Source organism: Condylura cristata, unplaced genomic scaffold (assembly GCF_000260355.1).
Source record: "Condylura cristata isolate star-nosed mole 26May11 unplaced genomic scaffold, ConCri1.0 scaffold00025, whole genome shotgun sequence".
NCBI lineage: Eukaryota > Metazoa > Chordata > Mammalia > Eulipotyphla > Talpidae > Condylura > Condylura cristata.
In genome coordinates, this window is record NW_004567126.1 from 27,181,304 (window position 1) to 27,193,059 (window position 11,756).

At 51.7% G+C, this 11,756-nt stretch overlaps 1 protein-coding gene across 1 annotated transcript; it reads left to right on the forward strand.

Moving 5' to 3' along the window:
• The first annotated feature begins 1,439 nt into the window (after positions 1-1,439).
• On the forward strand, positions 1,440-9,451 carry KHSRP (KH-type splicing regulatory protein). Its single transcript, XM_012729408.1, has 19 exons — positions 1,440-1,454; positions 1,516-1,612; positions 2,270-2,308; positions 2,645-2,684; positions 3,534-3,583; positions 3,857-3,928; positions 4,728-4,785; positions 5,082-5,256; positions 5,455-5,553; positions 5,915-6,013; positions 6,100-6,202; positions 6,757-6,857; positions 6,963-7,107; positions 7,191-7,351; positions 7,443-7,552; positions 7,912-8,000; positions 8,103-8,303; positions 8,404-8,481; positions 8,576-9,451. Exons 1-19 carry the CDS (start codon positions 1,440-1,442, stop codon positions 8,851-8,853), a joined length of 2,010 nt encoding a protein of 669 aa, XP_012584862.1. The 3' UTR covers positions 8,854-9,451.
• Positions 9,452-11,756: the final 2,305 nt, after the last annotated feature.

Here is an 11,756-nt window from a genome sequence, read left to right on the forward strand (position 1 = left end):
CGGGGTCGCGGGAGGGGCCGGGGCTGCTGCGGGGTCACGTGGGGCGGTAGGCGGGGGCCTGGAGCGCCCCAAGTGGGCCCCCACTGGGTGCCCCCCCGTCGGGGGTAGGGGCGTCCGGGGTCACCAGGAGTGTCCCCCAGGTGTGGAGAGACCGCGGGGCACGGGGACTCACTTTGGGACCCCTCCCTTTATGGTACAGAAGGGCTTCACTCCTGAAAGCCCAGGGTCCGCCCTCCTGGAGGAGGGTCTTGCTTTGCCCCCTTCTGCCCATCAAGGGCGAGTCGTGTTTGCCCCCTGCCTGGTCCCCTTTCTTCCCGTCCACCTGGAAGAAGGGGTTTTGGGGGAGAAGCAGCCCTTCCCCTCGAGCCTGCACAGTGGAAAGGAGGCCCCTTTGCTGCGAGAGTAGACGAGTACTTAGGCGCCTTGGGGAGGAAGATGAGGCGGACTCGGCGCTTCCCGGGACTTGGAAGTGGTCTGTCTCTCTGGGGCGGAGAGGAGGGTCCCACCAGTGCCGTGAGGACTGTGGCTACATGGAGTTGTCACATGCTGTGTGGCCGACCTCTCCAGCTCCATTTGCAGGCCCGAATGGGAGGAGGCTCACCTAGCACGGGAGGACTTTGCCGCCTTCAGGAAGCGGGCTGGCTCAGGCTGATGAGATTGTTCAGGGCAGTCCCTATCCCTCCAGGGCAGGGTGGGCGGCCCGTTAGGTGGACGCCCTCTCCCCACCCAGTGCGCTTTTCCCACCTCTGCAGTGGGGTAGGGCTCTAAGGTTGATCCTGTCACCCAGGGGACCACCCTGATTCAGAGACACGATTGGTGCTTTGTGTGAGGTGGGGAAAAGCCCCATCTGGGCAACCTGAGCGCTTTGCCTCCTGGGCAGTGTTGCAGAAGGAAACCCGGAGAGGTGGAAAGATAGAGCCTTTAACTTACTGTTTGCTTTTTCCAAGAACTTGAAAGAAGCCTGCAGACACCCTGGTCTTAAGTTTGTTGATTTTGAGTTTGCTCGAAGTTGTTCTTTGGGTGCCTGAGATGTAGCATGTATTCCAAAAGGCCTTTGTTTTGGTCAAATGAAAATTTCAGATGCCTTGAAACAAAAACTTGTCCTAAGATTTCTTCAGCAGGTGCCAAGAGTGCACGATGAGCCATAAGGGGTAGCTGTGCTTTTCAGCCTCCAAACTGTCTGGTTCTCTGCCCTGGGCCTCCAGGGTGAGGAGGGAGGGGTCTGAAAGTTCTGGCTCATGGAGCTGACTTGAGGACCTTTTCCCACACCTGAGCTTTTGTTTCTTTCACCCCCAGAACCAAGCCTGGGTAGATTACCCCATGGAGGACTCAAGTAAAAACTCTTCCCAGAACATTTGGCCCATTCCTAAATTGGGGAGGAAGCTACTCCCAGACAAGACCAGATGGCACAACCTAGTGGGTTTCCCTGAACTGGGGTGATGAGGGAAGTGGATGTGAGTCCCAGAGGGGCTTGGTTTGGCAGTAATTCTTCTGTGTTTACTACTTTATTTCTAGATTGCAGCCAAAATTGGAGGTGATGCTGCTACCACAGTGAACAACAGCACTCCTGATTTTGGTTTTGGGGGCCAGAAGAGGCAGTTGGAAGATGGAGGTAACTACCTGCTGGGAGGAAGTCTGGGGAGTGAGAGTGCGGAGCCTTTGTTTGAATGTGTTGGGGGTAGGGGGCACGCTACTGCTGTTTGGGCTTTTATACCCTCGGCAGTCCCAGCTTTGTTCATTCTTTTTGTTCACTCTGCCATCCTGGGGTATCAGGTGGCTGAGAGGAGGGCACATTAATTGTGACTGGGTCCAAGTTGTAAGTTTTCAAGCTCTTTCTTTCCCTTACTGCAGGCTGGGGAAAGGCTCTGTTTTACCAAGGCCCCACATACAGTATGGGGTTGACTCTGCTGCATGTGGCTTTACCTGCAGAAGCCACAATGACAGGCTGGTGGTTATTTCATCTCCATCGCTTTCATCCAGATTCCCTCCCTTCCTGGGACAGGTCTAGGTCTAAACTAGAAGGACTCAGTGTGTGGTCATCGTTGTTCACCTATAGTAGAGAGCTTTTTTAAACCTGGGTATTGGCAGGATTAATGAATTTTGGCTATTTTCTGCGATCAATTGATTGGTCTCTTCTCTCCTGTCTTGGCTTTCATATTAGGGGTGGGGGAAATGGAATGGTTTGCCAGGACATGTGGCACCAGCATCAGATTTGAGGCAGCTGTGGGTGGGTGGGTGCTGCATCTGACATATCCTCTTTCTTTTGCAGACCAACCAGAGAGCAAGAAACTGGCTTCCCAGGGAGACTGTAAGTCCAGTGGGTGATACAAGCAGAGGGCAGTTTCAAGGTCTTAAGAAGCTCTTAGAAATGGGGAGCTAGAAGCATGGAGCATGAAGTAGTTCTCCTTAGTGGCAGCTCTAGGTGTTCATCATCTGGGCTTCGTGAGCTTTAGGGATCCTAAAAAAAACCCCTAAAATTGGGGCAGAGAGAGTGTGTGTATATGTGTGTGCGTGCACGTGTGTTCTGCTATGAAGAGGGGTCTGTGCTGGTTCCAGAGTGCTGCTGGAGAACCTTGGGGCCAGTAGTGTGTGGGGTCCCCTAGAGGAGCAGGGCCAATCTCTCCTTTGGGTTTTTTCTCTGCAGCTATCAGTTCTCAGCTTGGACCTATCCATCCTCCCCCCAGGTGAGCTGTGACTTAAAACATTTCTGGTATTTGTCTCTCAGTTGTTTCTGACTCGTCTTAGTGACGTGGGAAAGAGGTCTGTCTGGGACTGCACCATGAACGGTTTTGTCTCCATTCCTGGTCACCCAGAGAGGGGGCCGATGGCGTGACTATCTGTGCTTGATTGTCTGCAGGGCTCTGGGCAGTGGGCTGGGGCAGTTAGCTGGAACCATGAAGGATGGGTTTGGCATCCTGTTGCTCCCCTCGTTGCGGTGGGGATGCTTGGAAACTGGCATTATCCCCTCAGAGAGGCTGTGGAAGAACCTTGGTTTTCTCTGCAAAAGCTCTTCCCTGGGAGCTAAAGGAACCTGGGGAGTTGTCCCATTGACTTGAGTGAATCTGATGAAGAATTATTTGTTGAGAACTGCATTGTTGGCTTTTTTTTTTTTTTAAAGTTGACTGGTAATATTTATTGGGAAATAATGAAAGATAAGTCAGATTTTTTTATTTACAGTTCACAGATATGAGGACTTTGTCAGATTGCTATAAAAATATCCCCATACTCTCTTGCTCTGAGTCAGTGAGTCAGCTAGGGTTCAGAGGCTGAACTGCCTCAGAACAAGTCTCTTACCTCCATGAGCAAGGTGAGGTCTGAGGGGAGGGCCTGGTGACCAGCTGCGGCAGGAGTGAGCCCTGTGGTATTGTCAGACTCCACTAAGGCCTTTGGGGGCTTAGTGCCCATGTCATGGGATACAAGCTCAAGAGTCAGAAACATGGCTCTGGGGGACTTTTTCTCAGGAGACTACCTCTCTCGCTTTTCCAACTTCTGCTTCTTCCTTGAAACTAAATTTTCGTTATTTCTCTTTGTAGAACTTCAATGACAGAAGAGTACAGGGTCCCAGATGGCATGGTGGGACTAAGTGAGTGTGGGTTGGGGACGCCCCTCCTCTGCCACGCCCCTTCCCCTTGGGACTGTGTCCTGGGAGGCCCCACCAGCCCAGATACCTTTGGTTTGATATGGGAAAGGCCTCCCATGTCCTGCTCTCACTCCTCCCTGAGGGGGGCAGAGCTCTCTGAATGCCTCCTGCCCCCCATTATCAGTGGGGACAGGAGCCCCCACCAGACAGATCCTGCCAGCCAGAGTATCAACTCCAGCCTCCTCTTCAGTCTTTGTTTTTCTCCTTTCCACCTAGTCATTGGCAGAGGTGGCGAGCAGATAAACAAAATCCAGCAAGATTCAGGCTGCAAGGTCCAGATCTCTCCAGGTAGGAGAACCAGATTTGTGCCGTGAGGGGAGCTGGTTTGGGCTTGTGGTCTTGGCACTGTTCCTTTTAGCAATCATCTAACTTTTGCCTTAACTGGCTAAACAGATGTAAAATGGGCTGGTGACTGTTCATTGAGAGCAATTTTTATGCTCTCAATGTGCTAGGCCTGGCGTTGTATCTCAACTTGAGCACTCCTTGTAACTTTTGGTTTACCTTTTTAATAATTGGGGGTGGGGGCTGAGGTGGAAGATCTAGAATTGAAGTCCGTAGCCTCATTTCAGACTTCTGCTCTGTACTATTGCATTAAATTGTTGCTTAGACACCTAATGAAACGCAGGTGGGGATTTTGGAGGGAGGGGGTGGCAGAAAGAATCATTTTGGGACGGGCTTAGGTGTCATCCCTAGTTCAGGCTGCCCATCTGCAAGTGCCTGCCTCTCAGCATTTTTCAGGACTTGTTCCAGTGCCTGAGTCTCCTTGACTGTGGAGGGTGCTCCTGTAATTATCAGGACTGGTGGAATGGCCCAGATTGGGGATTTCCTGAAATGTCCCTCTCATTTTACAGCGTCTTTTTCCCTAAAACTTGGGCCTACCTTACTGGACTTTTAAGTTTCCCCAATCTTTTGGTCTTTCATAGAGTGGCTCCAGGGTTCTTGGGGGGAGGTAAAATGAATTGTCAGAATGCTAAGTGATGGCAGAAGTGGCTGTTGATTGCGCTGGAAGTTTCCTCATCTCCATGGAAGGCCTTTCCAGTGTTCACAGGCCAGGGCAGACATGGACCCTATTTCCTCTTTTCTTCAGACAGTGGTGGCCTACCTGAGCGCAGCGTGTCCTTAACAGGAGCCCCAGAATCTGTCCAGTAAGTCCCTAACTGAGGCTGTTGTGACTAGGGGAATGGGCAGAAGCCTTCTTGATCCTTTCAAAAATTGGGGATGGCATCTCACATCATGTCCCTCAATACCCTACCCTCTCAGGAGGCTATACTGACACATTGCTTTTCCTAAACCGCCCCAGTCTGGCTAACTGGACCCTCTTCTTGTCATCTGGCCAGACACAGATGTTAGCGTTCCTTTCTTCCTTTTTCGAACTGGGTGGGGCTGCCAAGCCAGAAGGAGTCGTCTTTTTCAAGTGACACTGTTATTCTCCCCTTCCCAGAAAAGCGAAGATGATGCTGGATGACATCGTCTCCCGGGGTCGCGGGGGCCCTCCAGGACAGTTCCATGACAATGCCAATGGGGGCCAGAATGGCACAGTGCAAGAGATCATGATCCCCGCAGGGAAGGCTGGCCTGGTCATTGGCAAGGGCGGGGAGACCATCAAACAGCTGCAGGTGAGGGCATAGAACAGAGGTCAGGCACTTTGTAGCCCCAGGAAAGTTCCCTTCTGTGGTCCTGTGGCCACATCCCCACCCGTTGCTTTGCCCCAGAGTCCTACCCCTTTTGGTCATGCCTGACCTCCATCCCTGAGTGCATCAGCCCTAAAAAGTCTTTGGGGAACTCAGCACTGATTATCAACACTGGTTGTAAAGGAACGAGCTGGAGTGAAGATGATTTTAATTCAAGATGGTTCTCAGAATACAAATGTGGACAAGCCTCTGCGCATAATTGGGGATCCTTACAAAGTGCAGGTGAGCATGTACTGGGTGGAATGGTGGGGTTTCTGGCAGAGGGATGGTGGGAAGAGGGAACAAAGGTCTGAATTTACTAGAGGCTTGTGTGAATGGCCTGAAAGTAGAGGTTTCAGGGATTCTGATGTCAAAATTAGCCTAGAACTAATACTGTACTGAGCTACTTCCCAGTTGTATGGGCGCAAACCAGTGGCCTAAATGCTGATCTGTTTCTTCGTCTGGAAAATGAGGGGTTTCTGTGCTAAGCTCAGCCCACGTATATTGTCCTTAGTTTAGGCCCATGACCCCTGGGGACACGGGAGGCAGGGTGGAAGACGGGCGCGTGGCCTTGCCTGTGTGCCCACGGTCTGTGTGTTTGCAGCAAGCCTGCGAGATGGTGATGGACATCCTCCGGGAGCGTGACCAGGGCGGCTTTGGGGACCGGAATGAGTACGGGTCCCGGATTGGTGGGGGTATTGACGTGAGTGCTGGCCTCCCTGAGGAGCGGGACGGGATCACACTACCAACAGCTATGGGGACTGAGCCCACATGATTCTTCTGACTCAGGTGCCAGTGCCCAGGCATTCTGTTGGCGTGGTCATTGGCCGGAGTGGAGAGATGATAAAGAAGATCCAGAATGATGCCGGTGTTCGGATACAGTTTAAACAAGGTCAGGGTCTAACCCAGGATGTCAGTAGGGGGTGTGAGTGTGCTGGTTGACAGTGACCTCTTAGGTCACCATTAGGGTCCTCAGCTCTTTGCTGTGTCTCCAAGGCAGGCCACTGGAATATGTCTGTCTCTGACCGCCTCTGTGGACAGCCTTAGTTTAGGCCCATGACCCTGGGGACATGGGTGACAGAGGTGGGTTACAGTGGAACAGCACCCTTGGGAGTTAATGACAGCCAACTTGCCAAGTTCCCACCAGGTGATCAACCTGGGCTGGATCAGAATACTCTGCCTAACCCTGGGTTTCTGCCAGCTATAAGTCTCAGAGCAGTAGGTCTGTAGCGGGACAAATCCCTGTTTCTCCTTATGGTGGTGTCATACGAAGAAGGATTCAGCCACTACCCTGCCATATCTGGTCAGCTTCAGAGAACTTGAGCCCATCTGCCTCACTCCCAGAGTACAGTTTTGGTGGCATAACATCCACCCTGAAGAGGCAGTGTGGTGATGGAATTGTTTCTTTTTCGATTTGTCTTAATATTGTCTGGGTGCTGACTTCAGATGACGGGACGGGTCCTGAGAAAATAGCCCACATAATGGGGCCCCCAGACCGGTGTGAGCATGCAGCCAGGATTATCAATGATCTTCTTCAGAGCCTCAGGGTAGGTGGCACGGGGCATGCTGGGAGGGGACTGACCTCTGCCTCAGGAAGTCCGGGGCCAAACTGACTTCTTGCACTCATCCTCCAACTCCTCCCTGTCTTGCAGAGTGGTCCCCCAGGCCCTCCAGGGGGTCCTGGCATGCCTCCAGGGGGCCGGGGCCGAGGAAGGGGCCAAGGCAACTGGGGCCCTCCTGGTGGGGAAATGACCTTCTCCATCCCCACTCACAAATGTGGGCTGGTCATCGGCCGAGGTGAGTAGGGCCCTGGCACACCATCCCTCACCCATTCTCTCCTCCTCCTGCTCTCCTTTCATTGCCTGTGGCACCCTTGGCAGGTGGTGAGAATGTGAAAGCCATAAACCAGCAGACAGGAGCCTTTGTAGAGATTTCCCGGCAGCTGCCACCCAATGGGGACCCAAACTTCAAATTGTTCATCATCCGGGGCTCGCCCCAGCAGATCGACCATGCCAAGCAACTCATCGAGGAGAAGATTGAGGTGGGCTCAAGGACAGGTTCTCTGGGATCCTTGATTTAACTCTTCCCTCCCTCCCTCCATCATTGACCTTTTCTACTTCTTCTTCCCTCAGGGTCCCCTCTGCCCAGTCGGACCAGGCCCTGGCGGACCAGGCCCTGCTGGTCCCATGGGGCCCTTCAACCCTGGACCCTTCAATCAGGGGCCACCAGGAGCTCCCCCTCAGTGAGTATCTCGTTTCCTGGGATTTGGGGTAATAGCACGCCCCACTTCCATACACTGCTAAAAAGTCTAGCCTTGCATTTTAGAGGCACAGATTGCGTGCTCTGACCCAGCCCTGTCAGATGGACACCCTGAATTGAAAGTGTGGCCTGGGTATTGACCCTTGTCTCCTCCTCATTCTAAATCCACCTCACACACAGACATCTTCCCACACCTGTTGGATTTGGGAGATTTTTCTCTGCCTTTTGCTTTGCGGCCCCACCCAGGCAGACCTAGGATTGTGCCCCCTCCCAAGCTGCAGCCAGCCTTGCTCCATTAGGAGAATAACCACTGCTCACGTGTACCTCCTCTTCTTCCTTCAGTGCTGGGGGACCCCCTCCCCATCAGTACCCACCCCAGGGCTGGGGCAATACCTACCCCCAGTGGCAACCGCCAGCTCCTCATGACCCAAGTAAGTTCTGCTGAGTGAGGGGAGAGGGTGGCCCTGGATTTTTGAGGGGGAAAGGCAGGCTGGCTCCCTGGGCAGCCCCTCAGCCTCTCTCCCCTTCTGCAGATAAAGCTGCTGCCGCTGCTGCAGACCCCAACGCTGCCTGGGCTGCCTACTACTCACACTACTACCAGCAGCCCCCAGGTCCTGTGCCTGGCCCTGCGCCGGCCCCTGCGGCCCCACCTGCCCAGGGCGAGCCGCCTCAGCCCCCACCCGCCGGCCAGTCGGACTACACTAAGGCCTGGGAAGAGTATTACAAGAAGATTGGTGAGTGTGAGGCTGCCTCGGGAGTCCAGTCAGCCAGAGACAACGGGGGCACCTGCCCGAGTTCTTGTTCTAGCTCTGAACTCGGTGCCGCTTTCTGCAGGCCAGCAGCCCCAGCAGCCTGGAGCACCGCCTCAGCAGGACTACACGAAGGCCTGGGAGGAGTACTACAAAAAGCAGGGTGAGTCTGTGACGCCCCAGGAGTCAGGGCCAGGCTGCTTACACCAGCACGATCCTCCCCCCTAACTTGTGCACTTCCTCCTCATCCCCCACAGCTCAAGTGGCCACTGGAGGGGGTCCAGGAGCACCTCCAGGCTCCCAGCCAGACTATAGTGCCGCCTGGGCTGAATATTACAGACAGCAGGCCGCTTACTACGGACAGACTCCCGGTCCCGGCGGCCCCCAGCCACCACCCACACAGCAGGGACAGCAGCAGGCAAGTGGGAACTGCCACCCTCCTCCTCCTCCTTTCTCCTTCCAACCCCCGGCCACCGTCCATCCTGCCTTAGTGGGTAGCGCCGGAAATCCCTTCCCCTGCGGGGTGTGTCCTTGATGCCTGCAGCGGGGGCCGTGTGGCCAGAGGTCTCCGGGAGTCCCCGCGAGCCGGGGAAGTATGCGCTGGGTCCAGAGGTTAAACGAAGAGGCCTCCCTCCGCCGGCCCGCTTGTTCCTGTGTAACGCTGTCGTGATGCTGGGGGAGAGCTGGAAACGAATACGAGGTGGAACTGTTGAACTGGTGGGTAGTCCTGGGGGTGGGGACAGGCCGGCAGCTCCGACATTGGTCACCGTCCTGGCTGCTAACTCAAAATCTGGCCACTTGGGAAGAAAACAGCTATTTTTTCCCCTTTCTGCATTACTTTTTTTTTGGGTTTTGTTCTTTTTATTTTTAAACCCATGATCTTTTCCCCTCGTGTCCAAATGACTGTACGTTGCAGGTGACCCCGGTGTGGGTCGGCCCTGGCTCTGGCGGGGATGCAGGTAGCTGAGCAAGGGGACCAGCCCCAAGGGCTCAGCCTCTGCTCTGTGCCCGCCTCTGTGTCCCGGTCTTGTCTGTGAAGTGGGCATGATGGTCATTGCCACCTTCCAACCTACCTCACAGGGGTGTTGTGGGGACACCATGATATGAGACTGTTGATGTTGTGATGCGCCGGGAGCCACCCACCTTCTTGAAGACAAAGGGCACCCCTCTCCCCTCTGCACCCTGAGCGTGCTTCTCTCTTGCTCTCCCCCCCTTTCCCCTTTCTGAGGCCCCTGCTTCTCTCTCCTTCCTTGTCATTCTTTTCCTCCTGCATCAAGGAGCCAGTCTGACTCAGCCGAGTTCCTGGAGCACTTAACTAGACAGCTGCCACTTGCTCTGCAGCCTGAACTCGCCACAGGGCCAGAGTGGGCTTCAGGCCCTCTGCCATTGCCCCCTAGATTCCAGCCCCCTCTCTCCCTCCCCGGAGTGACCAATTCCTATCTCTCCCTCTCCGCAGGCTCAATGAATCGAATGAATGTGAACTTCTTCATCTGTGAAAATCTTTTTTTTTTTCCATTTTGTTCTGTTTGAGGGCTTTTTTGTTTGTTTATATTTTTTTCTGTTTGTTTGGCGAGAGAGCGATGGCCATAGGGGGTGCCAGGGAGCTCTCGCTGTGAGTGGCTCAGTGGTTGTGGCACAGGTGTGGCTGGGCTCTCGCTCTCTCGCTCATTCTGTGTCTCTCACATGCTTTTTTTTTTTCTTTCAAAATTGGGATCTTTCATGTTGAGCCAGCTATAGAAGATAGTGAGAACTAAGTCTCTGCAAAAAAAAAAAATAATAATAATAATTAAAAATAAAATTAAAAAGGTGATCAGCCCTAAAAGTATTTACCTTTGGAAAAGAATGCATTTATGTTTGCAAATTGCTAGAACATACAGGAAGACCAGTGAAGCTGCAAAGTGCACATACAATATATCTGAAAGTAATGAATCTTATTACCTCAAAAGAGATCAAGAAGGGTAATTTGACATGTTTCAAGTAAAAATTAGCTAAAAAGCTTTGAACTCAATCATCCATCGATTTAAAGGAATCAAATGCTTTCAGGATGAAGGGCTGTTTGTCATCTTGATTTCAGGAAGCCAAGAGCCAAACAAAATTCATTCCACATTCTACGAGATCATACAAAGCAGTAACTTTTATGTTGGGTTCTAAGGAATTTCATACGGTGGGAGCAACTACAGTTCATCAAGGCTAAAATTTACATTTGGAGGAAATGGCTTTCTGTAGGTTTACTTTTCCCATGCTAATCTAACAAAATGTGCAATCAGTTCCCAAGGTGATAGCCTCCGTTACAACAGTGTTCCTGGCTGTGTTTGCAGAGAAAGAAAATGTTAACTGTCCTGTTCATTAGCTGGACATTTCTGTATTAGTTACACTGAAATATTTACTTATAATAAGAATCCAAGTAAATTATTACAGCTTCACTTGGAACCTAAAAGAATATCACACTTCAGGCAACTAATAATAAAAGTAAAATTTACATTTCTCTTTTTAAAAACAGAAGGAATGATGAGGCTACACGAACAGAAAGCATCGGATGTGAACCATTTGGTAGTTTCATCACTTGAAACTTACAAAAAAGATAACCCAATGCCTATTTAGGCTATTGCAAGGTCAGCAGAATTAGTGTGATGAGTTTCACTGAATGAGTAGTCAGAAATTAAATGCTCAAAGGCATCCATCCATCAAAGGAATCCTTTTAAAGAAAAATTCTGATGGGCCCAAAGGGACTTAAGAAATTGCGGGGTAGGCCATGCATGGGCAGTGGTAGAAATGGCTACAAAAAGAGGCAGAATTCTGCTTCAGGTGGGACCTCTCTCTGACTCTGCTATGCTGGTTTCCTGTGACGGTATCCTAGACTACACAGCTGTTTTGAGAGCTGTCTCTACAACTTTTCTTCCTCCAAAAAGGAAGTTTCTGAAAGACCTGTATTTCTCCATTGTTCTTCATCCTTGACCTATGCGAAAGGCATGGAGTCCATCCCAAGTAACAGACTCATTCTTTCCCTCCATTCTCAGGCTAAGCCTCTTTTGGTTGCTTGTGTTTCCCTGCCAAAGAAGGAACCAGATACAACAGAGCTCAGCTAAAGGAGACTCAAGAATGCTTGACATAACTTTTACAACCAGCTGCAGAGGGAGTTAGAATGGCTCCTGTGACCCTCTTTGAAGGGAAAACTTATGTAAGATTCCTGTTAAATTTGCTCACAGTCTGTAGAAAATCAGTCAACCAGTTGAGTAAATTACTTTTGTTCTCACTTGAGGGATATTGACTAAGAATTCTAGGTCGTATTCTTCTGGGAGACTGATAATTCAACCAGCGCACACAGGCAAAACTAACACAGTTGTTGAAAATATTGAAAATATTTGGTATCCTTTGAAAACAAACTGCTGTCTGAACTACTTCTCCTAGCTCCTCTCTCGACACTGACCTCTGCCTGTT

What these genes read in the sequence shown, in the direction of transcription:
- KHSRP (XM_012729408.1), top strand. An exon ending in GAGGCAGTTGGAAGATGGAG is followed by an intron (nt 1,613 to 2,269) that starts GTAACTACCTGC and finishes TTTCTTTTGCAG; the next exon opens with ACCAACCAGAGAGCAAGAAA. An exon ending in GGAGCCCCAGAATCTGTCCA is followed by an intron (nt 4,786 to 5,081) that starts GTAAGTCCCTAA and finishes TCCCCTTCCCAG; the next exon opens with AAAAGCGAAGATGATGCTGG.